Source organism: Nannobrachium achirus, assembly GCF_963921795.1.
Source record: "Nannobrachium achirus genome assembly, chromosome: 16".
Taxonomy (NCBI): domain Eukaryota; kingdom Metazoa; phylum Chordata; class Actinopteri; order Myctophiformes; family Myctophidae; genus Nannobrachium; species Nannobrachium achirus.
Genome location: NC_137823.1, coordinates 27,846,494 through 27,873,993, shown reverse-complemented (window position 1 = coordinate 27,873,993; position 27,500 = coordinate 27,846,494). Strand labels below are relative to the sequence as shown.

The following is a 27,500-nucleotide window of genomic DNA, read 5'->3' as shown; positions in this document are numbered from 1 at the left end:
TCTTCTCTTCTCTTCTCTTCCCTCCCTCCCTCCATTTGGTTTTAATTTGATCGGACACGCCCCCTTCCTATATATGAACCCATTTGGACTTCAAACTCCGTTGTAACCACGTTAGACTCATTTAAGACACACCAACAACCATGATTCTATGATATTGTATTTTCAATACTAATTGTTTTCATTTAGGCCTATTTTATTTTTATTTATTTTTTTGGGGGGGGGGGGGGGGGTATTTTCATAACTAAATTCAAATAACGAAAAAAAGTAATTGCATGAACATGCCACCCTCACGTATTAAAAGGACAATATCATTCACCTGAAGGACGGGAGTTTTCAATGAATCTAACACGGTTATAATGGAGTTTGAAGTTACAATGGGTTTGTCAAGGAAGGGGGTGTGTGTGATAAAATGACTATCAAATACTGTATCTAAATACTGAAGCATGCAACATAAAAACAGTCCAGGCGCTCACTAAAGACACTAAGCAGACTTTAAAATTACCACAAACAAAACATATTTAAAAGTGAAATGTCCCTTTAAGCCAGATTCATGCTAAGTTCATACTTAGAAGATAGCTGACCTATAAGCTCACGGCGCGTGGCGGACGTGACGCGCTGTGAGCTTATAGGTCAGCTATTTTTGACGCGCCACACCGTTGTGCAACGGTGACCCTCGAAGCCTTGGACAGACAACTGTACAGAATACAGAATGCACTCTGTACCAGGCACGTGCACACAGAGACATCAAAGGGGGCTTGAGCCCCTGCCCTTTTATCTGTCTACTGCAAGAAATGCAAATGCCCCCCTTTCCATGCCATACCCAAAGGCAGCATTCAAGAGCATTGCCTTGTCCAAACTCTCCATGAACTTGAAGCTGCATTATCTTATGCTGAAAGTATTGCCCTCTCTGTGTGGCCATCCATGCCGTTCACCACATCGAGCACTGAAAATAGCCAACCTCCAAGCTCACAACGTGTCGCAGCGCGGTGTGTTGTGAGCTTGGAGGTCTGCTATTTTCGATATTTTCAACAAAAGGCACTTGTAGAAATGTCAGCCCCTGCCTCTCTAACATGCTCTGCACGTCCCTGGGTACTGCACTATACTGGGACTATATGTATAGTATACGAATAGATACCATAGGGGGTATCTTTTTTTATGTCATGTGTATTTGAGTGAGAGGGTGTGTGTGTGTGTGTGTGCACTACATTTGGAGGCTAAAGTATAGGGGGTATCATGCGTGAATATGTGTGTGTGTGTGTGTGTGTGTGTGTGTGTGTGTGTGTGTGTGTGTGTGTGTGTGTGTGTGTGTGTGTGTGTGTGTGTGTGTGTGTGTGTGTGTGTGTGTGTGTGTGTGTGTGTGTGTGTGCGTGCGTTGCAGTAAGTGATGGATGAAGTGGCCTGTACAAAGAGCTTGTATTATTAATGACATCAGTGCCTCATCATGGCAGTGTCCTGCAGCCACCGAGATGTGTGAGTGCATCTGGCTCACAGGTGTGTGCGTGTGCGTGTGAGTGCGTGTGCGCGGGCGCGTGTTGTGCCTCTGTGATGGCACACACATTTTCGGGGTGAACTACTCCTTTAACCACTTTGATTTGTATACATTGGCTATTAAAAATAGCAGATCTACAGATTGTAGAGCTACTATTTTAGAAAAAATATATACATACTGTCTGTGTGTGCGCGTGTGTATGTGTGTGTGTGTGTGTGTGTGTGTGTGTGTGTGTGTGTGTTTTTAACTCAAATATTCTCTTCGGGGGTCCCTGACCTGAAAAAGTTGGAGAACCACTGTCATATACTGTTCTCTCTCTCTCTCTCTCTCCCTCTCTCTCTCTACCTCTCTCTCTCTTCGCTTGCTCGTCTTTTATTCATAGAAAGACTTTTGGCCGGGGCGTCCAGGCTTTCAGGCCAAACACAGCACTCTGCATCAACCTCTCTCTCTCTCTCTCTTCTCCTCCTCTCTCCAGAGAACAGTTTGAAGGGGCAGTGGCGTCAGTTGAACAAAAAGCTAGGGTATGGCAACATGACTGGTGTCTTGCACGAAGGCGCGCGTGCAAGACACCCGTCATTATGCCATACCTTAGCAACAGGCTTGATGAATTTGTTTTAAAGGGAAACTAAGTAACTTTAAGCCTATTTATATATATATATAAATGTATAGAAATATTTTTGCAGTCATTTCCCTCTATCAGCCACTATATTATTGTGCTGGGGTATTTCTTTGCATTGTGTTTTTTTGGGATATTGTGTTTTGCTTTTGTTCCACTGTTTATGTTGACATTCATCCCTTGGAGGGACGTTTTTGTCAGGGGGAGCTGGCCAGAGCTCTTAACTCACCCACTGCATATGTCGAGTTTGACGAGCTATAGTTATGGGTCCACTCTGCGTATGACGAATATGACGAGCGATCAATTAGCTTTAATAACTATAAAACAAAAAAGTATGATTGCCGATTCGCCGTCCATAGCGCTCTGTGGACCCGCCCTATTCACAAAAAACGGATCTGGATGTTCCAGAACGGAAATGGGGGGGCGGGACAACGACGCCTGTATCCTGTCTGCCGAAATGTCATCCGGTTCAATGTTGTGCAACACCAGCGTGGCGGTCCGTCGGTTTCGCTTTGAGCGATGGAAGGCTGTAGTGCTTTGTTGCTTACCCTGCCTGGATCGTATTGTGAATGCAATCGGTGAACCATCGCGCAATGGATTCGCGCGCGCGCCCACGTTAAAGGTAGGCAAAATCCTGGCGGTGTGGACCATTAGAAGGGTCTTAAAAATAGCGGTGGGTGAGTTAATTAATTGCTCCCTTTGAACTTCAAAGGGGTTGTGCACTGAGGTAATTGATTGGGCCATAAAAGTGTCAAATGCTCGTTAGTGATCTCTCTTATCAATGAAAGCATCAAAGACAGCTAACTACCTGTTTGATGCCTGTCATAGAGGGAAGGGGGGAATGTGTCACCTAGACTTTGTGTTTGTATACACCTAGTCTTGTCTAGTTTCCCTTTAAGAAGTACATTTAATTTTATTCCCCTGTAGCCAAGATATGGCAGCTGCCATACCTTGCCATACCCAGTTTACGCCTCTGGGGGAGTCCGTCCGACCAGAGATGTGGCTGTGTGGGTGTTTCACGTTAGAATGTTGCAGGCTCTCCCCTACAGGTTGACTTCAGTGTTTTAAAATGATCTGAGAGTTATGTCGATGGGTTCTGTGGAAAAGTATAATGTATTGATATAGAGTAAGAGTGTAGTGGTGGGCCATTCGGGGAAAGGGGTGGGGGGTGGGTTTGGGAGTATTGGGTTTTATGTCTTTTTTGTTATCCTTTTTGTCTTTCATCTTGTCTTTTACTTTTTTTACTGTCTTCTCAAAAAAAAAAAAAAGAGTGATACATTGTTTGATTGTATAATGATTGACAATTGTTAATAAACACATCTTTAAAAAAAAAAAAGAATGTTGCAGGCTAGCACAGACCCTTTCCTCCCACACCTAGTTATTTATTTTATTCTGTAACGCACTTTGATTTGGAATGGAAAGGTAGTTTATAAATAAGGTTTATGATGACCTACAGATCACCCTGATGATGATAGTTTGACTTGAGTTCCACAGATAAATATAGTCAAAATAGCCAAACGCTCGGACATACACACGGACAGACGGACGGACACACACACACACACACACACACACACACACACACACACACACACACACACACACACACACACACACACACACACTACAATCCTCAGTGGTAATGAATCCATTTTGTCTTCTCCGGGTGTGTGTCGCTGTGTTCTTGCACGCATGCCAAAGCCGTACACTTAGCCAGACAGCACTGTATCCCTTTGTACAGAAACGGCTTCCCCAGCAGTGTGTTAAAAAAGAGAACAAACAACTACCACCACCAACAACTAACAAACATTCTCTCTCACTCTCACACACACACACACACACACACACACACACACACACACACACACACACACACACACACACACACACACACACACACACAGCAGCTGGAGGCTTCAGACAGGAGTGGTTGCCTAGGTAACGACGGGAAGGCAGGGACCCTGCACGGTTATTTGTGTTGAGCATATTTTCATTTCGGCTGAAACACAGAGAGAGAGGCAGACTGTCACTGAAACACAGAGAGAGAGAGGCAGACTGTCACTGAAACACAGAGAGAGAGAGAGGCAGACTGTCACTGAAACATAGAGAGAGAGAGGCAGACTGTCACTGAAACACAGAGAGAGAGAGAGATGCAGACTGTCACTGAAACACAGAGAGAGAGAGGCAGACTGTCACTGAAACACAGAGAGAGAGAGGCAGACTGTCACTGAAACACAGAGAGAGAGAGAGAGGCAGACTGTCACTGAAACACAGAGAGAGAGAGAGAGGCAGACTGTCACTGAAACACAGAGAGAGAGAGAGAGGCAGACTGTCACTGAAACACAGAGAGAGAGAGGCAGACTGTCACTGAAACACAGAGAGAGAGAGGCAGACTGTCACTGAAACACACAGAGAGAGAGAGGCAGACTGTCACTGAAACACACAGAGAGAGAGAGGCAGACTGTCACTGAAACACAGAGAGAGAGAGAGAGGCAGACTGTCACTGAAACACAGAGAGAGAGGCAGACTGTCACTGAAACACAGAGAGAGAGAGAGAGACTGTCACTGAAACACAGAGAGAGAGAGATGCAGACTGTCACTGAAACACAGAGAGAGAGAGGCAGACTGTCACTGAAACACAGAGAGAGAGAGAGGCAGACTGTCTCTGAAACACACAGAGAGAGAGAGGCAGACTGTCACTGAAACACACAGAGAGAGAGAGGCAGACTGTCACTGAAACACAGAGAGAGAGAGAGAGAGAGGCAGACTGTCACTGAAACACAGAGAGAGAGGCAGACTGTCACTGAAACACAGAGAGAGAGAGAGAGACTGTCACTGAAACACAGAGAGAGAGAGATGCAGACTGTCACTGAAACACAGAGAGAGAGAGAGAGAGGCAGACTGTCACTGAAACACAGAGAGAGAGGCAGACTGTCACTGAAACACAGAGAGAGAGAGGCAGACTGTCACTGAAACACAGAGAGAGAGAGAGAGGCAGACTGTCACTGAAACACAGAGAGAGAGAGGCAGACTGTCACTGAAACACAGAGAGAGAGAGAGAGGCAGACTGTCACTGAAACACAGAGAGAGAGGCAGACTGTCACTGAAACACAGAGAGAGAGAGGCAGACTGTCACTGAAACACAGAGAGAGAGAGAGGCAGACTGTCACTGAAACACACAGAGAGAGAGAGGCAGACTGTCACTGAAACACAGAGAGAGAGAGAGAGGCAGACTGTCACTGAAACACAGAGAGAGAGGCAGACTGTCACTGAAACACAGAGAGAGAGGCAGACTGTCACTGCAACACAGAGAGAGAGAGAGACTGTCACTGAAACACAGAGAGAGAGAGATGCAGACTGTCACTGAAACACAGAGAGAGAGAGATGCAGACTGTCACTGAAACACAGAGAGAGAGAGAGAGGCAGACTGTCACTGAAACACAGAGAGAGAGAGGCAGACTGTCACTGAAACACAGAGAGAGAGAGAGAGGCAGACTGTCTCTGAAACACACAGAGAGAGAGAGGCAGACTGTCACTGAAACACAGAGAGAGAGGCAGACTGTCACTGAAACACAGAGAGAGAGGCAGACTGTCACTGAAACACAGAGAGAGAGAGAGAGAGAGACTGTCACTGAAACACAGAGAGAGAGAGGCAGACTGTCACTGAAACACAGAGAGAGAGGCAGACTGTCACTGAAACACAGAGAGAGGCAGACTGTCACTGAAACACAGAGAGAGAGAGAGAGGCAGACTGTCACTGAAACACAGAGAGAGAGAGATGCAGACTGTCACTGAAACACAGAGAGAGAGAGGCAGACTGTCACTGAAACACAGAGAGAGAGAGATGCAGACTGTCACTGAAACACAGAGAGAGAGAGGCAGACTGTCACTGAAACACAGAGAGAGAGGCAGACTGTCACTGAAACACAGAGAGAGGCAGACTGTCACTGAAACACAGAGAGAGAGGCAGACTGTCACTGAAACACAGAGAGAGAGAGAGAGAGACTGTCACTGAAACACAGAGAGAGGCAGACTGTCACTGAAACACAGAGAGAGAGGCAGACTGTCACTGAAACACAGAGAGAGAGGCAGACTGTCACTGAAACACAGAGAGAGAGAGAGAGAGAGACTGTCACTGAAACACAGAGAGAGGCAGACTGTCACTGAAACACAGAGAGAGAGGCAGACTGTCACTGAAACACAGAGAGAGAGGCAGACTGTCACTGAAACACAGAGAGAGAGGCAGACTGTCACTGAAACACAGAGAGAGAGGCAGACTGTGACTGAAACACAGAGAGAGAGAGGCAGACTGTCACTGAAACACAGAGAGAGAGGCAGACTGTCACTGAAACACAGAGAGAGAGAGAGGCAGACTGTCACTGAAACACAGAGAGAGAGGCAGACTGTCACTGAAACACAGAGAGAGAGAGGCAGACTGTCACTGAAACACAGAGAGAGAGGCAGACTGTCACTGAAACACAGAGAGAGAGGCAGACTGTCACTGAAACACAGAGAGAGAGAGAGAGACTGTCACTGAAACACAGAGAGAGAGAGATGCAGACTGTCACTGAAACACAGAGAGAGAGGCAGACTGTCACTGAAACACAGAGAGAGAGAGATGCAGACTGTCACTGAAACACAGAGAGAGAGAGGCAGACTGTCACTGAAACACAGAGAGAGAGGCAGACTGTCACTGAAACACAGAGAGAGGCAGACTGTCACTGAAACACAGAGAGAGAGGCAGACTGTCACTGAAACACAGAGAGAGAGGCAGACTGTGACTGAAACACAGAGAGAGAGAGAGGCAGACTGTCACTGAAACACAGAGAGAGAGAGAGGCAGACTGTCACTGAAACACAGAGAGAGCGGCAGACTGTCACTGAAACACAGAGAGAGAGGCAGACTGTCACTGAAACACAGAGAGAGAGAGGCAGACTGTCACTGAAACACAGAGAGAGAGAGAGGCAGACTGTCACTGAAACACAGAGAGAGAGAGAGGCAGACTGTCACTGAAACACAGAGAGAGGCAGACTGTCACTGAAACACAGAGAGAGAGAGAGAGACTGTCACTGAAACACAGAGAGAGAGAGGCAGACTGTCACTGAAACACAGAGAGAGGCAGACTGTCACTGAAACACAGAGAGAGAGAGGCAGACTGTCACTGAAACACAGAGAGAGAGGCAGACTGTCACTGAAACACAGAGAGAGAGAGAGGCAGACTGTCACTGAAACACAGAGAGAGAGAGAGGCAGACTGTCACTGAAACACAGAGAGAGAGAGAGAGGCAGACTGTCACTGAAACACAGAGAGAGAGAGGCAGACTGTCACTGAAACACAGAGAGAGAGAGAGAGGCAGACTGTCACTGAAACACAGAGAGAGAGAGAGGCAGACTGTCACTGAAACACAGAGAGAGAGAGGCAGACTGTCACTGAAACACAGAGAGAGAGAGGCAGACTGTCACTGAAACACAGAGAGGCAGACTGTCACTGAAACACAGAGAGAGAGAGGCAGACTGTCACTGAAACACAGAGAGAGAGAGGCAGACTGTCACTGAAACACAGAGAGGCAGACTGTCACTGAAACACAGAGAGAGAGGCAGACTGTCACTGAAACACAGAGAGAGAGAGAGGCAGACTGTCACTGAAACACAGAGAGAGAGAGGCAGACTGTCACTGAAACACAGAGAGAGAGAGGCAGACTGTCACTGAAACACAGAGAGGCAGACTGTCACTGAAACACAGAGAGAGAGAGGCAGACTGTCACTGAAACACAGAGAGAGAGAGGCAGACTGTCACTGAAACACAGAGAGAGAGAGGCAGACTGTCACTGAAACACAGAGAGAGAGAGGCAGACTGTCACTGAAACACAGAGAGGCAGACTGTCACTGAAACACAGAGAGAGAGGCAGACTGTGACTGAAACACAGAGAGAGAGAGAGGCAGACTGTCACTGAAACACAGAGAGAGAGAGAGGCAGACTGTCACTGAAACACAGAGAGAGCGGCAGACTGTCACTGAAACACAGAGAGAGAGGCAGACTGTCACTGAAACACAGAGAGAGAGAGGCAGACTGTCACTGAAACACAGAGAGAGAGAGAGGCAGACTGTCACTGAAACACAGAGAGAGAGAGAGGCAGACTGTCACTGAAACACAGAGAGAGGCAGACTGTCACTGAAACACAGAGAGAGAGAGAGAGAGACTGTCACTGAAACACAGAGAGAGAGAGGCAGACTGTCACTGAAACACAGAGAGAGGCAGACTGTCACTGAAACACAGAGAGAGAGAGGCAGACTGTCACTGAAACACAGAGAGAGAGGCAGACTGTCACTGAAACACAGAGAGAGAGAGAGGCAGACTGTCACTGAAACACAGAGAGAGAGAGAGGCAGACTGTCACTGAAACACAGAGAGAGAGAGAGGCAGACTGTCACTGAAACACAGAGAGAGAGAGGCAGACTGTCACTGAAACACAGAGAGAGAGAGAGAGGCAGACTGTCACTGAAACACAGAGAGAGAGAGAGGCAGACTGTCACTGAAACACAGAGAGAGAGAGGCAGACTGTCACTGAAACACAGAGAGAGAGAGGCAGACTGTCACTGAAACACAGAGAGGCAGACTGTCACTGAAACACAGAGAGAGAGAGGCAGACTGTCACTGAAACACAGAGAGAGAGAGGCAGACTGTCACTGAAACACAGAGAGAGAGAGGCAGACTGTCACTGAAACACAGAGAGGCAGACTGTCACTGAAACACAGAGAGAGAGGCAGACTGTCACTGAAACACAGAGAGAGAGAGAGGCAGACTGTCACTGAAACACAGAGAGAGAGAGGCAGACTGTCACTGAAACACAGAGAGAGAGAGGCAGACTGTCACTGAAACACAGAGAGGCAGACTGTCACTGAAACACAGAGAGAGAGAGGCAGACTGTCACTGAAACACAGAGAGAGAGAGGCAGACTGTCACTGAAACACAGAGAGAGAGAGGCAGACTGTCACTGAAACACAGAGAGGCAGACTGTCACTGAAACACAGAGAGAGAGAGAGGCAGACTGTCACTGAAACACAGAGAGAGAGAGGCAGACTGTCACTGAAACACAGAGAGAGAGAGGCAGACTGTCACTGAAACACAGAGAGGCAGACTGTCACTGAAACACAGAGAGAGAGAGAGGCAGACTGTCACTGAAACACAGAGAGGCAGACTGTCACTGAAACACAGAGAGGCAGACTGTCACTGAAACACAGAGAGAGAGAGAGGCAGACTGTCACTGAAACACAGAGAGAGAGAGAGGCAGACTGTCACTGAAACACAGAGAGAGAGAGAGAGAGACTGTCACTGAAACACAGAGAGAGAGAGGCAGACTGTCACTGAAACACAGAGAGAGAGAGGCAGACTGTCACTGAAACACAGAAAGAGAGAGGGAGACTATCACTGACTATCACTGAGGCAGACTGTCACCGGAGAAACTCCCCCCTGTCAGGTGAAAAGAAGTGGCTTGGAATCCTCATGCATAGAAGGAAGCATGAGGTCAGTCCGTTGTCTCCCCAGGTTGGCAGAGGGAGTGTAGCTCCCATGATTGCATTAGATAATTGACACCGGGAGAAAGATGGGTTACAAAATCGTGGGATTAAAAAAAGTTTGCATGTTCTCCCCGTGTCTCCTAGGGTTGGTACCCTCACAAAAACATGCACGTAATCCTGGTCTCAATAATGCCTCCCCCTGGCCAGCCGGGGCGCCTGATGGAGGGGAAAGGAACTGGTTGGAATAACGTGTTCCTTCCACGCGCTACGTCCAAACCAGGGAAATCTCCACTGGCAGAGGGAGAGCAGAGCCCAGGATTACATAGGCAATTGGCACTGGGTGAAAAAATGGGTTACAAAATTGTGGGATAAAAATTATAAAAAAAAAAAAAAAAAAAAGGTAAACACCTGCGTTACTTAAAGCTATATGTAACTTTTTTAATAAAACAAATCTTAAAATTGTCCTAAATTAAAAACGGACGAAAAAAGCAATACCGCTACCGACCAGTAGTTGAGCAACTTCCATAGTATAGCTTTAACTATGGTACTACATCAATATAGCATGTCATTGTGGACGAAATCTTATCCAACGATAACAAAATAATCAAAGTTTTGGGTCTGAAAGGCTACATCCCATCAAAGGATGGTCCGTGGCTCAAATGCCCAATAAATAATGGACCTTGATGTGAAAAAACTGCTCTACTTGATCATGTTTTTCTTTTTTTTATGATATTTTCTGCATAGTAGGCTACTATGTTCTATCTATCTGTCATTCAATAGGCTACAGCAGTGATTCTCAAATGGGGGTACATGTACCCCTAGGGGTACGCGGAGGTACTGCAGGGGGTACTCAGAGAAAATGCCCCCAAAAAAGAAAAAAATAGAAGTAGGCCTATAAATCACTGTTATGTTTAATGATGACACTTGAAAAAACGTGTTGTGAGCCTAATAGTTGCTAACCCAAATTATGGTACCAGGCAACTGGGATGTGATTGCGATGTTTGAATGTAAGTTATTGACATGAAAACTGGATTGAAATGTTATGGCCATAGTTTTGAAAATAAATCTGTTCAGGAGGCACCGTTTGAAACTCCCACTCCCTTTCTTATTTGTGATGGTTTTATGGTTTTAATTGCAGTTTTTGTCGGGTAAAGGGGGTACTTGGATTAAAGATCTGGGAAAGGGGGTACTCAATCCAAAAAAGATTGAGAAACACTGGGCTACTGTACAGTATATCCTTTTAGTTGACCTTGTACCAGGGAACTGTACTGTCATGAAACTGTACCTTTTTTCCTATGCAAACTTCTAATAAAGTCTTCAGTCAACACCGACGCATCAAAAGCAGCAGATCCACAAGTTTGGAGCTTGTCGATCTGCTACTTTTGCGACTTTTCAATTTGAATTGAATCCTGTAAAGTTAGTGTTTTGGACACAAGATTCCCAGCACCCGACAGAGATGATTTAACCCATTTAGGCCTAGAATTATTGAATGCTTTATCTATTGAAAAATACCAGATATACAAGCTCACAGCGCGGCACCAAGTGCCGCTCCGCAAGCTTGTAAATCTGCTATTTTTTTAAATCGTGAAAACGTTTGCAATTCTATGAATATATAGTTTTCAAAACACATTTTTGCTACTCAAATCTTCGCTTCTGGGTGGTCCCTGGCACAACATATTTTGAGATGGGGGTCCGCGGCCAAATACATGTGATTTTTGGGCATCCTTGACATAAAAAAGGTTTGAGAACCGCTGATTTGGAAGAAGGATTTAGAAGACATTTATAGAATCGGGTGAATATATTCAAATACTTGCACACGTTTTATTGATTTTTCAAAAATAGCAGATCTACAAGCTTGCCATGTGGCACTCGGTGCCACGCTGTGAGCTTGTAGATCTGCTATTTTTTTATAGTTAAAGCATAAAATAATGGTTGAAGTGGCTTCATAGAGTTAGTGTGTGTTTCTGTGTGGGGGTGGCAAGAAATGAGACGCCTCATTTACGCGGCTTCAAAAGTGTCTTGCGACACGTTTCATATAATAAACTCTTTAGTAGTGTCTAATTCTAAGCCGTCAGTGTCTCACACAATGACCTGAGGATGAAATAGTAACTGATGAGTTGGAACCATGCGCGTGCGTGCGTGTGTGCGTGTACTGTGTATGTAGGCTAAATAATCAAGTAATACATACTCAATGTTGTCCTTGTGCCTCAGTTGAGCTTATTGCCAAAGTGACCCTGATAAAAAAAGGTGTGCAGTCACTCCAGGTATTGTCTGAGGTTTAGGGTGTCATGCTTTAGGTGTTTGTTTCGATGGGGAAACAAGATGCGGTATAGTCTCCTAAAAAATAATGCTCCTTTGGTGGTGGGGCTGGGGGGGTTTACATAAGGAGTGTCTATGCAAAGCCTTCACCTTGAGCCCGGTAGTTGGTCTCTTTACTGTGAGGGTGGGGGGATGGGTGTATTACCTGGCTCGGCCACAGGAGGGCGGCATTGCTCACTGTTGGAGCAGCATGCACTTTGTCCTTGTGAGAAGTCTCCCAGTGGGCCATATCCTGAGGAACTCCTTAGTGTTCAAGGGCATTCTCTCTCTCTTTCTCTCTCTGTCCGTTTCATTGCCCTTTCTCTCTTCTCTGTCTCTTTCCATGTCTGTTTTATTTAGGCCTGTCACAATTATTATTACCCATATCGTCTAATCACAGTTATTTGACATATCGCAATTATTTGACATAATCGTCGTAATCGTTCCATGTCGAAAAATGTTCATATATTTTCAAATATTTAAAGAAATTGTGGAAATAGCAGATCGACAAGCTCACAACGCGTGAATGAAGAACACTCATGGGGGGCCCGCAGTGAATCCTTGTACTACCCAGGGCCCAGAATTTGTTGTGACACCCCTGGTCCCGCTCTCTACCTGTCTGTCTTTGTCTCTTCTTTCACGTTGTCTTAACACAGGTCTCACTATGCGCGTCTTTGTGTCTCCCCGTTGCAGAACCTTACATCGTTGTTAAGGCCGGGCCCTAACTGGGCCGGCCCGAGGCCCTACCCGGCCCGAAAACGTAGGGTGGGGTTCGGGTATGGTCGGGTTTGGAAATAATTTGAGAACTCTATGACAGAGTAATAGTAATAAAATAATATCTTTTTCATTGAGCCCAAGGCCCTATGCCCGACTAATTACTGTAATTAGTATACATTTTAGGCCCTACCCTATCCTAAATGTCGAGTCGGGATCGGGTATGGTCAGGTTCGAGCAGAATTTGAGAACTTTAGTCAGGTGGAAAACTTGTATGACCAAAACCGTTCGTTTTGTATTTATCATTTTAAAAACATGATCTAAAATAGTGAAAACAGACGATCTACAAGCACACAATGCCTCGCGGACGCGAGGCGTTGTGTGCTTGTAGATCTGCTGTTTCACTAGTTTTGTGCGACAGTCTTGTGTGATGAAGCAGGGCTTTACTTTATGAAGAAACGTACAAATTTGAAACTTGGAGATACAAGGTATCTGCCCGACATTGGCGAAGTATACTTCTCTCTCTTACTCCATCTTTCGGGGATCTCTCGACTCGAATGTATACTCGACGTTCACTGAAAACTGCAGATCTACAAGCTCATAACATGAGCAACACCTTTTGTATAAATCAAGCGTCACCCTCTCTCTCTCTCTCTCTCTCTCTCTCTCTCTCTCTCTCTCTCTCTCTCTCTCTCTCTCTCTCTCTCTCTCTGTGTCTCTACAAGGTTCTTTGTCCCTATTCTACTCTGCCCTCCTTGGCCCATTTCTTGGGGGTTGAAATAAAAATAATTTTAGATTTCCTTTTAAGAAAGCATTGTGGGGGTGTCTTTTTTTGTGTTTGTCTGGAGGCCACAGCAGGATGCTTTTTGAGTCTGGCAAACAGCATTAAGTCTTGAAATTCCATGGACTCTCTGAGTTCCTTGAGGGGGGGGGGTCTAAATTATTTACCCTGCACAAATGGACCTGACGGGTCCATTTGGTTCCATTTGTACCGTCAGAGTTACGGGAAGAGACCCTGAAATGTGAGAGTTCGAGAACCATTGCTGTAGACCAGAGGTCTTCAACCAGGGTTTTGAGACACCTAGGGGGTCCTCAGAGTTACTACAGGGGGTCCTCCACATCTTTGTGTGATAGAAACAGAAACATAGAAACATTTCGCTGCGAGGCGTTGTGAGCTTGTAGATTGGCTATTTTCGGCAAAGAGGTTTGGTGTAGAGGGGAAAAAGAGCAGACTAAGTACAGAGTTAAAGGTCAAGTTTATTAAGATATAAATATCTGAAAACACAAATTCAAATTCAAACTTCAGCTGGGTCACCACCCACCTGACAACCTGGCATACTTAATGAACTGGTGGGTGTGGCCACATAAAAACATAATTTTAAATCATGGCACCCCATCTTTAAAAAGAAGAGAGAGAAAGCAGACAAAATACCATTCGGTAAAATACAGAACGTTAATAATTTCTGCCAACATTATTGCCTATTATGATGTGTGCAGAGAATGTTAGAGAGACATTTCTAAAAGGGCCTTTTGGTGGAAATATCGAAAATCCCGTTGTGAGCTTGGAGGTCGGCTATTTTCGGTGCGTGATGCCACACTGAACACGTAATCAACAGTGAGGGCAATTCTTTCAACATAAGATGCTGCATTCAAGTTCAGGAGAGTTTGGACAAGGCAATTCTCTTGAATGCCGCCCTCAGGTATGGCATGGAAAGGGGGGCATTTGCATTTCTTTCACCACAGTAAAAACTGCATTTATGGTCTGGAGAGGGCACTTTTTACAAACGGAGCAGGGGCTCAAGCCCCCTTTGATGTCTATGTGTGCACGTGCCTGGATGTGTGTAGAATAAGGACGATGGGGTTCACGTGGTTGGAATGTTAAGCAGGGGGCTGTGCAACAACAGAGATGGTTTGGATTCGAACCTAAAATGTCGTCAGTATGGTGCTTATGTAGCACCATGATCCAGTGTGACAGAGTTTGTAATTTCACGCTTCTGTCTCTCTTCTCTCTCACTCTTTCTCTCTCTCTCTCTCGCTCTCTCTCTCTCTCTCTCTCTCGCTCTCTCTCTCTCTCTCTCTTTCTCTCTATGTCTCACTCTTTCTCTCTCTCACACTCTTTCTTTCTATCTACCTCTCTCTCTCTCTCTCTCAGGCTGGGGGGCATGATCGTGGCCTATAAGATAGTTCCAGATGAGATTGATGAGATTAAGGTAAGCAACACTATGAATCTAGCTAGCATATCTACTGTGACTCCTCTCCTCTCTGTCTCTACAGTGTGCATTTCTGTCTGTCTGTTGTTCTGTTTCCTTTTATCATTGGCAAAATGTGCTATAGACTTTATTCATAAAGCACTTAACTAAAACAAAGTTACAAGCGGGTTGTTCCAGGGTCGTTCCAAAGCCGAAGAGCTATGCAATGATGTGACATACTAGAAAGTCACTCTTTTTAAGATTGCTGGAAAATAACCAATACACTGTACATGCGTGTGTGCGTGCGCGCCAACAGGAAACTCTGGTGGACTGGTGTGATGAAAAGGAGCTCAACCTCATCCTAACCACCGGGGGCACTGGCTTCGCCCCGCGAGATGTCACACCCGAGGTGAGTCTCACAGACAACGCACTATACGTAGATGCAACGTATATACAATTTACAATTTAGGCGTTTAGCAGACGCTCTCAATCCAGAGCAACTTACAATAAGCAAGATCAGTGCAATAAGCAAGGTAATACATCAATACATCAACATCAATACATCAATTGCATAGTAATTAGGAATATCAATCTAGAGAAAAAAATAACACAGGTAGACCAAGCAAGTAAAAAACGTTATATATAAACTACAAATGCTATCTAGTTTCCAAGTATGGTCATTGAGGGTAGGCGAGTGCTACGGTCTGAAGAGGTGAGTCTTCAGGCCACGGCGGATGCTAGGGAGTCTGTTGTTCTTAGTGCGAGTAAGCCATTTACCATGAGAGGGAGTGGGTTGTTGGCTGATTTACCACTGTTTCAGGGTTGTGGCACGAGGCGAAGCCCACGACCCTCGAATGGTAAATTGCTTTTTTACTGTTTTAAGCCAATCAGAATCCATATCTGAACATGTGACCACAAAAAGTGGTAGAACAGGGAGTTTATTCCATAGTTTGGGGGCCAGGAGGGCGAATTGTCTAGGACGGGTGGATTTTTGTCCTGGGGTTTTTAGCATTGGTTCCGCCAGCTTTATCAAAATCGCAAGTCTCTCTCCATCTGTCTCTGTACAGTCTACACGTATGGAGTAATGGAGTACATGTTAGTCTCTTATCAGCAGCTCCTGTTTCACCATCATCTGAGAAGGATGTTGTCAGTGTCGGGCAGAAACCTTGCATCTTGTGAAGTAAAGCCCTTGCTTCATCACACAAGGCTGTCGCACTCGAGGCGTTGTGCGCTTGTAGATCTGCTATGTTCTTTTTTTTAAGATTTGTTTTTGGGCTTTTATGCCTTTATTGATAGGATAGTAGACCAGGGGCGCTGGAACTCCCAAATCCCAAGGGGAGCTGAGCCTGGAGGAGCTGAGCCCGAAAAATTCAGGTTTTTTTATCCGGTTTTGGGTTATTTTTATTACGGTTTCGGGTGCTTATTCCCCGCACAACGGTGTAACAAGGAGCTATATAGTTACTAGTTATTTTAGCACACAGTGCAACACACAGCACGCATGCACACACACAGTCACTCACGCACACACTACAAAATCGGGTATTATTTTTGTAACAGTTTTCTACAGTTTTTTATTCCCCATATACAACGGTGTTAGTTTGCAACAATGAGCCTATAGACAGTTTCTAGTTCTCAAATAAATAGACTTTGGTGTGCCATCAAAGCGGGATTTAAATTTGACTTCCCTTCTGACCGGAAGTGGCAAGGTGACCATGTGATTAGGTCACCATGTGATAATCAAATACCTTTTTTTAACATATTTTATTCCCCAAAGTCAAATACATTATTGTTTTAATATAGCTCTGTGTGTGTGTATATATAGGCTCATTTAAAAAAAAAAAAAAAAAAAAAAAATCTTTTTTTCCTCCCCACCACCAGGGGAGCTGCAGCTCCCTCAGCACCCCACTTCCAGCGCCCCTGTAGTAGACTGACAGGAAATGGGGGGAGAGATGGGGAGTGACATGCGGCAAAGGTCGTCCGTATCGGGAATCGAACTGGTGACGCTGCCAGGCATGCATGCCTATGTGGCAATGCCTAAGTGGTATGTGCCTGGACCATTAGGCCAGCGGGCGCCCCTTAGATCTGCTATTTTCACTATTCTAAACCGTTTTTAAATTGATAAATACAAAACGAACGCTTTTGGACATACAAGGTTTCCACCGGACAACAACAACAATCGGGGGGAAGGGGGAATGAAGAGCGTGTTCCCCCCCCGCTCCAGTCGTGTTCAGATTGGAGGGTCAGCCCCACGGCTGTTTTTTGCTGATTATCGCTGTTTGTTTCCAGAACCGATTAACATGCGGCGTAATTAGGCCCGCGGTCACATGGGAAATAAAGAGGTAGGAGATGGATCCTTATTGACTCGCAGCGGTTCCTTTTTTTTCCTTTCTTTTCTTGTCTTTAATCAGGGATCTTGTCGCAGGCGTTTCGTGACACAGTGTGCGTGCGGGGGTACATGCATGTACATGTTTGTACATGTTTGTTGAGGGGACAGAATGGCCCTGGTGCAGATACCGTAGACTTGCATACTGTAACACAATGGAAACAATATATTAGAATATATTATATACAGTATATAACTATTAATTTAGCAAATGTCTGTCTGCTGTCCGTCTGTCTGCATGCTGACATCACTGAGCCCAACTGACATCACTGACACCGAGTGCCGTGCTGCGCGCTTGTAGATCTGCTATTTTTGTTAAGGTTGAGTTGTGTCTGAACCCAAAATGCAACCACTCAGGAGACAGGAAAAGAATTAATGCCTAGCAAGGCGTTTTAATTCAAATAAACAATAAATTGTATAGCCTTATATCCATATATCCACATTAATACACATACAACTAGTGCCACACATGTATTTGTATAAATGTGGATAATATAAAATATAATTCTATACTTGCATTAAAGGGAGAGTCCAAAAGAGAAGTCAGGGTCCAAGCATGAGGTCGGTAGCCAAACAAACAATCCAGAAGGTGAGGCAGGCCAGGAATAGCACTGCAGAGAACCGGAATCAGGTAATACTATGGGAAGATCTGGCGCTGAGCTGTGTGCCGGCCAGACTCTTGAAGCCTCTGGTGATGATTGGGGAGTGGGAACAGGTGTGTGGAGGCACACCCATCTTCAGAGGTCCTCTGTGGTGTGATTTGGCTCCCTCTCTTGGCCCAGACAAGTGTAGGGAGCTCTCATCACATAGTGAAGGTGAAACCGTAACAGGACCCCCCCTCCAAGGATCGCCACCTGGCGATTGACGGGGAATGCCGGCGTGCGCCCGGCGTCGGTCCTTCGGGCGGGAGGGAACTCGGGCAGGAGAACACTCAGCCTGGGCGGAGGTCAGGGCGGGCTGGAGGCAACAGACCTGGCAGGCGGCGCTCCAGCTGAGTATGCGCCCAGAACTCCAGCAGACGTGGGGGGTGTGAAGCTCCAACCAAGGTCTGCCCAGGATGAAAGGAGTGTCCGGAGAGTGAATGATGTAGGGGCGGATGCTCTCCACATGGTCTCCTGAGACGGTGAGGGTGAGGGGCTGGGTCCGGTGTGTGACAGGGCCCATCGTGCGACCATTTAGAGCGAAGGCGGAGAGAGGCCTCTGGAGCGCAGAGACAGGGAGTCCCACCTTCTGAGCATACTGGAGGTCGACAAAGCTCTCATCGGCCCCGGAGTCGATAAGAGCTGGAATGGTGAGTGACTGTCCCTCCCAGGAGAGAGTGACAGGGAAACTGGCAACACTGGTGCGGGGCTGGGAAGTAGTGAGACAACTCACCCGAAAACCCCGAGTGGGTGAAACTACGCCCCCTGGCGCCCGGGAAGAGAACATCTTGGGGCGCAGAATGGGACAGGAGCGAACAGTGTGCGCAGAGCTGGCGCAATACATACAGAGCTTGTGTAGCCTGCGGTGCTTGCGCTCAGCTGGAGATAAACGACCCCTGGGAGTCACACGGATGCGGCCCACATGCATGGAGACCTCCTCTGTGGGACTGGAGCGGGCATATGGACGCTTGGGACAGTCCTCCCTCAGGTGACCTCCCTGCCCACAATACATGCAGAGACCTTGGTTCCTCCGGTGTTCTCTCTCTGCAGCGGACAGACGCACTCGGCCCACCTCCATAGGCTCAGCGTCAGCAACAGAGTCCGAGATGAACGTCTCAGAAGAACGAAGAGGACTGGTACTCGGAATGGGGGTCAACTGGGAGGAGCGTTGAAGCGACTGTGCCCTGGACTTCTTGCGCTCACGGAGACGTTCGTCGACATCAATGGCGAGAGTGATGAGCGTATTGAGGTCAGTGGGCTTATCCCTAACTAACTCGTCCCTCAGTGCCTCCGTGAGGCCCTCACGAAAAATGCAGCGCAGCGTGGAATCCGCCCATCCAGTGCTGGCTGCGAGTGTGCGAAACTCGATCGCATAAGTGGCAACTGTGCGAGAGCCCTGCTTGATGTGGAGTAGCCGTGAGCCTGCATCCTGACCAGCGAAGGGATGGTCAAACACCCTCTTGAACTCCTCCTCGAAGTTGGCGTAGTTGTTTCGTGACCCCGGGTTGGAGCACAAGAATGACTGGACCCAACGAAGAGCATCACCGGAGGTATGCGTGGCAATGTAGGCTACCCTGGCTGCGTCAGTGGAGAACATGCTGGGCTGCAGGTCAAAAACAAAATTGCACTGCAACATGAACCCACGAAAGTCTGCAAACGCCCCGTCATAGGGCTTGGGGCTGGCAAGGTTAGGTTCCCGGACAGGCTGGGCGACAGGCCCAGGAGCGGCTGGTGGAACTGATAGTGGAACCGAAGGTGGAACCGTGGCCACCAGAGCAGCCAACTGGGCGGACATGTCTTGCATATGCTTTAGTAGGGCATGCTGTTCGCTGGCCACTTGGTGCAGCTGTTGAGATTGGGTCTGCTGCTCACTGGAAACACCCTGCATCATAGCGGAGGCCTCCTGAAGGAGGCGGGCGTGGTCAGCGAGCACCTTGTCCTGACGTTGGATGGCATTACGGACAGGGTCAGGGAGAGGCCCAGGCGAAGAGGCCCGTGGTGGAGCCTGGCCTCCTGAGGGTGCTGGGTTCATAATGGCCAGATCTTCTGTTAAGGTTGAGTTGTGTCTGAACCCAAAATGCAACCACTCAGGAGACAGGAAAAGAATTAATGCCTAGCAAGGCGTTTTAATTCAAATAAACAATAAATTGTATAGCCTTATATCCATATATCCACATTAATACACATACAACTGGTGCCACACATGTATTTGTATAAATGTGGATAATATAAAATATAATTCTATACTTGCATTAAAGGGAGAGTCCAAAAGAGAAGTCAGGGTCCAAGCATGAGGTCGGTAGCCAAACAAACAATCCAGAAGGTGAGGCAGGCCAGGAATAGCACTGCAGAGAACCGGAATCAGGTAATACTATGGGAAGATCTGGCGCTGAGCTGTGTGCCGGCCAGACTCTTGAAGCCTCTGGTGATGATTGGGGAGTGGGAACAGAGGTCCTCTGTGGTGTGATTTGGCTCCCTCTCTTGGCCCAGACAAGTGTAGGGAGCTCTCATCACATAGTGAAGGTGAAACCGTAACAATTTTAGAAAAATCGTGAACATTTTGTGCAAGTCTCTGAATAATTTTGACCCGATTCTATCAATGTCTTTGAAATCCTTCTTCTAAATCAGTGGTTCTCAAGGTTTTAAATGTCAAGGAACCCCAAAACTACATGTATTTGGCCGCGGACGCCCATCTCAAAATATGCAGTTTCAGGGACCACCCAGAAGAAAATATTTGACTTACAAATGTTCGCTTTTAAAAAGATATATTCAAAGACTTGCAAAAAAACAAAACAAAACATTTTTTTTTTCAAAAATTGCAGATCTACAAGTTCGCAGCGCCACGCTGTGAGCTTGTATCTGCTATTTTTCAATAGTTAAAGCATTAAATAATTCTAGGCCTAGCAGTCGCATACACTTTCCAGATTCTCAAGTGAGCCCTGATGCAGAAAAGGTTGTCAACCACTGCTGTATGGCCTCTTCACTGCAGGGGGCATGGCACCAACAGTCACAGCCAGTCAAATTGCACCATTCCTTTTTATTCTTTCTTCTCGCAAAACGTCTTTTGCTCTCCCTCTCTCCCCCTCACACTCTTGGGGGGGTCCCTCCTCCTCTTCTACTCCCTCTCCTCTCTCCCGAGCCCCCCCATCCCACCATATCTCAGTGGGCCCTCCTCTCTTTGAAGTCGCCCCCCTCCCCTCCCATCCCCCTGTCCTCACTAATGGTACGTTTGAAGTGTCGCTCAACTCAAGGGCACCCAGTGCACAGCTGGAGGAGAAAGAAAGCATCTATCTTTGCCACCATCTATCTGTTGGGAACGTGCGGCATCAAATGTGCACGCACGCACACACGCACGCACACACGCATGCACGCACGCACGCACGCACGCACACACACACACACACACACACACACACACACACACACACACACACACACACACACCAGATTCCTCAGTGAAAACAAACTCACGTGCCGTAATGTAATGCTCACACAAACATGAATTGCTGTGAGGTTGTATAGTCACCAGAGATGCTATGGTTAATTAATTAGTCCTATTGAACTCCCTGCTGGTTTAGCAGTGTCCCCTCCCTCCCTTCCCTCATTCTACACACTGTCCAAATAAAGGCATAAAAAAAGATTTCGGAAAACTGGACACACCTGTAAAAATCGCACATGTGCTTTGCATGGTATCAAACGCGACACACATGCATATCTCCTTGTATGGGCCGTTTCTGTTCGCGACGTCGGTTATTCCATGAGTTATGGCCTGCAAACTTTATGACCGTTAAATTAAATCCTTTCTGGACCGTTTCCCTAGGAAATGCGTCAGCATAAGGAAGCGGAGCAAGTGGAGAACTTCCGTCGTCTTTAAATATTTCAGCCACATCACATAAATTGCACAGTATTTGAAAAAAATTAAATGCACCTGTGCGCTGTGAGCGGTGCAAATACTACATGTGCATATCTCCTTGAATGGGCCGTTCTGTCCTTGACAGTCAGTTACTTTATGTGTACGAGCACTAATACATTTGGCAAATACATTCTGTATTAAAACTTTCTGGACTAAAACACACAAATGAAAGGTATGAGCGGTTTGCACCGCTCAAAAATGTTATGACTTCAAAGATGTTTTTGAGGTAGTTCTAGATACATTGAGCGGTGTGGGTGTATGTGTCTGAGACACCTCCTAGTAATAGGACTATATAGGAGGTCTAAACATGAAGTAAAGATTCTGAAAATCGACATTGATTGAAACTTTGATATTGGTATGGTATTATACTGTATGTGACATCTTTCCATGCTGAATATCAAAATAGGTTTTCACTGACGTCATGAGTTTGTGTCGTAGTAGACATAGACAGTGAGTGCAGTTGCACTGGAGGCTGTGGGGCGGGAATAGACTGAGTGATTGATTTCAGATTGCCACCTTGGAAGTACACAAAAGTCTTTTTAAATGAATGTTAAATTGAAAAGGCCAACCCATCTCCATTGTGGTATTATTTTCTCCTTTTTTGTAGCTGTCTGTCTATAACAAAACGATATGCTTAACAGTTTATCAGTGTAAAAAAAATCCTGGCTATAATATTTACAATATTTTTGGCTACCGATCTAGAAACCTTTTTGAGTGGTGCTCCTGGAAGGAGAATGGGTAGACATTCCAGCCATAGTGGGTTGATTGAAACCTTTGCCACGGCTAGGGGTCGGCAGGCCCGCCCCAGTGATCCTCATGCCCTTGGGAAATATTTCGGCAACAGGCATGTGCACACATAGACATGAAAGGGGGCTTGAGCCCCTGCCCTTTTATCCGTCTGTAAAAAAGTGCCCTCTCCAGACCATGAATGCAGCTTTTACTTATAGCTTTTACTGTGGTGAAAGAAATGCGAATGCCCTCTTTCAATGCCATACCTGAAGGCAGCATTCAAGAAAATTGCCTTGACCAAACTCTCCTGAACTTGAATGCAGCATCTTATGTTGAAAGAATAGGCTATATGCACAGCAGCCCTTTTGGAGAGAAATTGGATGGCCTTCTCACTTCCTTCGGAGGTGTTACCAATAATACTAATGAAGGCTCTGTTCCATTCTGCTCAAACAGAGTCATCGTGATGATATTGTGCATGTTGGCTCACTGGAAACACTCTACACCAGTGGGTCTCAAAGTGTGGTCCAACGCGTCGCGCTGCAACACGTTGTGAGCTTGGAGGTCTGCTATTTTCAATATATTCACCAAAAGTCCCTTTTAGAGATTTCAGCCCCTGCCTCTCTAGCATTCTCTGCACGTCCCTGTTGGGCAACACACCATGTAGCCCTGGCAGCGACTCTGGAGAGCAGGAGAATAGCCATCAGTTTGCCTCGCTGCCCGGAATAACCAACCAACCCAGATATGCCAGTTGCTTTTGTTTGGAAAGGGGAAGGGACAAAGATGACAGACGATTCCAACCAAGGACCGTCTTTGGACAGCTGGAGGCCTGCCGGGGGGACTGGCAGATGCATGGTGGACCAGTGGCGTCAGTTCAGAAAAAAGCTAAGGTATGGCAACATGACTGGTGTCTTGCACGCGCGCAAGACACCAGTCATGTTGCCATACCTTGGCAACAGGCACGAGTACATTTTATTATTTCCCCCTGTAGCCAAGGTATGGCAGCTGCCATAGCTTGCCATACCCAATTGACGCCTCTGTGGTGGCCGCGGGCCAACGGGAACTAGCTTCCCTGGCTAATAGCTCAGCTCGTGCAGTGTGGTAGCGTAGCCATTTGAACCCTATGTCAGGGGTCTTCAACGTCTTCAAGCCAAGGACCCCTTAGTTGAGAGAGAGATGAAGCAGGGACCCCCAAAACCTTTTCAGAGATTCCATAGTTCCATTGTTTGACAGCGCAGTCGTATTTTGGATTCATGTCAATTTGTGTTTTCAGATATTTAACCACTTGAACCGTCAATACTTAATAGACTTGACCTTTCACTCTGTACTTGGTCTGCCCTTTTTCCCCTCTACACCAAACCTCTTTGCCGAAAATAGCCGATCTACAAGCTCACAACGCCTTGCGCTGCGAATCGCTGTGAGCTTGTAGATCGGCTATTGTTGGCTAAAGTCATCAGAATAAGGACACTGGGGTTCAAGAGGATCATATAAAAAAGAAGAAAAAATATTTCTACCACTCAAAGATTTGTAGGACCCCCCTGTAGTAATAGACCTAGAACACAGAATGTATAGACCTAGAACACATAGAATAAAAATTCACCGCTTCACTTACCCTAACCCTAGGTTTTATTTATTTTTATTTTTTTACAAAGAAAAAAATCTTTCTGCAACCGTTTGATTGCTGCCGTCTCTCAATAAAGTCAAACCAGACAGGTGCACTTATACTGTGGAGTACTATTGAGTGCAAATCAACATCAGGAGGAACTTCCTACCTGCCTTTATCTTCCTATCCATCTGGGTTGTGCGATCACAATGTTTTGGGGTTGTGTGTGTCTGAGGAGGCAATGGATATAATAAGACTTTCACTACATCGTTATGGTCAACCCAGAGTTGCAGATTCTATATGGAGACAAATCTTTGAACTGTGAACAAAAATGAAATGTGGCATTTATTTGGTCACCACTATAGCCTATAGGTGTCAAAACGTAGCTTACACAGACAGGTAGCCACTGGGGTCCGAGGTGGTACTCTTGTATTTCTCCCTTTCTTTTGTTCTGTTCTTATCATCAATTATTTTTGCCAGACCCATGAAATGGGTAGGCCTACATAAGCAAATGTCGGTCCGGGTTTTCTATATAAAGGGTATATATGATGATGACATGATGATGACATGCCTACAAAAGGCATGATGTCATAAATGATGATGACAGACAGGGGGTCTGGCACAACCAGGTTGACCTGATCTAGTTTACTTGCGCCAGCAGAGCGCGCAAGTAGGGTGATGAGTGCTGTCTGTATGTGGTGCCAAATAGCCAATGAGGGAGCAGCTTTTGCACCAATTAGCCAATGAGGGAGCAGGGCCTTTGAACTCAACCTGTATGTATGTGGCACCAATTAGCCAATGAGGGAGCAGCGTTGGCACCAATTAGCTGCTCCACATACAGACAGAACTCATCACCCTGCTTGTGCACTCTGCTGGTGCACAAGTAGGCCATATTTGGCTACGAGTGCGCAAGTCGCAAGTCGGCACCTCGACAGAAGTGCCATGTGGTTTATGATGTTTCTCTATGGGAGGCAGAGTTGTCTAGATCTTGCAAACTGCTGGAATGATCAGCACCAAACCTGTTATGCATGCTTGTAGGCCAAGGAAGTACCTACACACATTTTTGAAATATTTTATTTTAATTTCATAAACAGAAACCTTGCCCATCTAGCCTGTGACCCTCCGCTGACTTATCGGCCAGTTTGGAGCCCTCTGCCTTGAGGGCCCTGTTGTCGCGCGACAATCAGTACCGGTTCACCACCTCGTCCACTCGACGGTGCAGAGTGCCCCTTGGTGCTGACCAAGCGATGGATAATGACAGCGATGAAGAGGACGTAGAAGGCCCCTATGAGCAGAAGAGGCTCCTGCAGCATCCAGAGCCTATTGAAGGTGTAATGGACCACGACGTCCTGAATGTGCTGTTCCACCAGATTGCTTTTAGTGATGACCAACACTGGGCGGCCAAACGTATCCAGGTACGTGTAGTGCAGCTGGTCTGGCATTCGGTCAATCGGGTAAGGCGCGTCCACACGGATGTCTCTGGCCCCCTCGGGAAGGATGATCTTCACCGTGAGGGAATCAATCACCTGGTCGTCAAACACATGGTCAACCAACCTCATCTTCAGCACGTGTTTATCACCCAGGGTGTAGAGGTACTCGTAACTCGGCAGTCTGTAGCCGATGACGTAGTCCGTCTTCCAGCCGCCGAACAGAGGGAAGCGGGGCCTGACCTCCATCTGGACGGAGTCGTGCAGAACCCGCAGGTGTGACGTGGAAACGTTCCCGATCTCGTCGCGGTAGTACACATCCTGGGCAGACGCGGGGAGGAAGGTCTTAAAGCCTTTGACGGATGAAATTCCCTTGTCGTACAACATGTAATCCAAACGTGAGAAAGAGCCCTTCAGTAGCGCTCCCGCGTGCCTCAGGTTAATGGCCTCCTCCACGGCGATGCTGCCCCAGTGGGAGACCTCGACGGTGCGGGTCATGCTGCTGATGGCGAGGAAGGGCTCGTTGTTTTCATAGTGGATCTCCATGGCGTCCTCGCTGAACGGAGCGACGTCGCGGAAGGGTCCGTACTCGATGGCCTCGTTGTACTTGATGGGGCCGCCCAGCTTGGTGTAGCTCTCCACCGCCGCGGAGGCCAGGCGGACGCGGGCGGTCTGGCTCCGGGTGGGGTAGGGGGAGTACAGGTAGTGGTTCCCCCGGAAGACCACCAGCTGACGCTCGTCCTGGGCGATGTGCGTCGGGAAAGGCCTCAGGACGTGGCTGAACACCGTCTCCACTTTCACTCTCAGCTTGGCGCCCGCCTCCAGGCTGAAGGGCAACTGCACCTCGTAGAACACCCCGTCGCTTTGTCCGTCGACTGTGGTCTGCGTGAGTTGGAGAGTGCCGTCCTGCGCTGCGTCGTCTCGCCACACCGAAGCTCCTATGTATGCCAGATGAGGCGCCAGGTCGGCCTCCACGGCCCACGTGAAGCTCCGCACCGCGGAACCTCCGCGGTTGGCCAGGAGGACCTCTGTGGTGATCCTGGCCAGATGAGTGCTCAGGTCCACGGTTCTCTTCACGTCCTCGTTGCGGAGACCAGTGGCTTCCGCACTAACTGTGAAGAGGCCACTGGCGGTGAGAAGCAGTAAAGTGGAGAAGACAAAGAGGGTCAGGTTTCTGATGTACAAGGTGGCCATTGTGTCGAGCTCTGTAAGAGACGTTGTTGTGCATGTGTTAGCCTTTATATCGATAGTGTGGGACAAACGTCACGTGAGGCATGGCCGATAGGTTGCCTTGGCCAATCAGGGAAGCTAATGCCTGTTCGATCTCCCTAATCTAATCCAACTATAAATTAGGGAAATCTATGTCCGTCTGTGTGTGTGCGCTGAAGTCATCCAATGGGAAAACCCTTGAAAAAAACACAATGTGACGTCATCAATGGGGTCATGACGTCATCATCACCATAAAAGCCAATGAGGGACGGGAATTCTTGGTGACGTCACCATCAATAAGTGCTCCACATGTGGAGATCCAGGTGATCTTCATATATGGAGATTTAAGTGACGATATCCTTCGTAACAGCATCCCTAAACTCAATTTCGCAAACTGAGGCCAATTTGTTGTTCACACTGCCAAGGAAGAACCTTGATGCTATTTCTGTCTTGAAATATTGTGTGTGTTTTTTATATACAGTCAGTGTTGGGGAAGTTACTTTGAAAGCGTAACTTGTACAGTTACAAGTAACTCACCATGGCAGTAACTTGATCAAGTTAAAGTTATACCCCTGGAGAAATATAACTTATAAAGTTTCAAGTTACATAGAAAAAGTAACTTGAGTTACTTTTCTTTTCAGCGTTAAATTGAGAAACAAAATATAATATCCTACAAAAAGTCACATGCCAGCAGAAATATGCCACTCAACTGAGTTTTAAGTTTTATTTAAAAAAAGGTTGACATTTTCTTTAGTAAACATCTGTGTTCCTAAAAT

At 46.8% G+C, this 27,500-nt stretch overlaps 2 protein-coding genes across 3 annotated transcripts in view; one reads left to right on the top strand and one right to left on the bottom strand.

The window, feature by feature from the left end:
- gphnb (gephyrin b) overlaps positions 1-27,500 on the top strand; it is a gene marked incomplete at both ends in the record, with an annotated part of 164,690 nt that overhangs the window by 56,214 nt on the left and 80,976 nt on the right. For both annotated transcript variants that reach the window (XM_080745149.1, XM_080745148.1), the window contains 2 exons: positions 14,786-14,843; positions 15,139-15,231. In XM_080745149.1, coding sequence (XP_080601275.1) covers positions 14,786-14,843; positions 15,139-15,231 — 151 coding nt within the window. The remainder of the gene's footprint in view (positions 1-14,785; positions 14,844-15,138; positions 15,232-27,500) is intronic.
- Positions 25,219-26,709, bottom strand: LOC308300309 (dolichyl-diphosphooligosaccharide--protein glycosyltransferase subunit 1-like; the record flags this gene model as incomplete). Its single annotated transcript, XM_080744127.1, has 1 exon — positions 25,219-26,709. The coding sequence occupies one exon, from the start codon at positions 26,707-26,709 to the stop codon at positions 25,219-25,221; it is 1,491 nt and encodes a 496-aa protein (XP_080600253.1).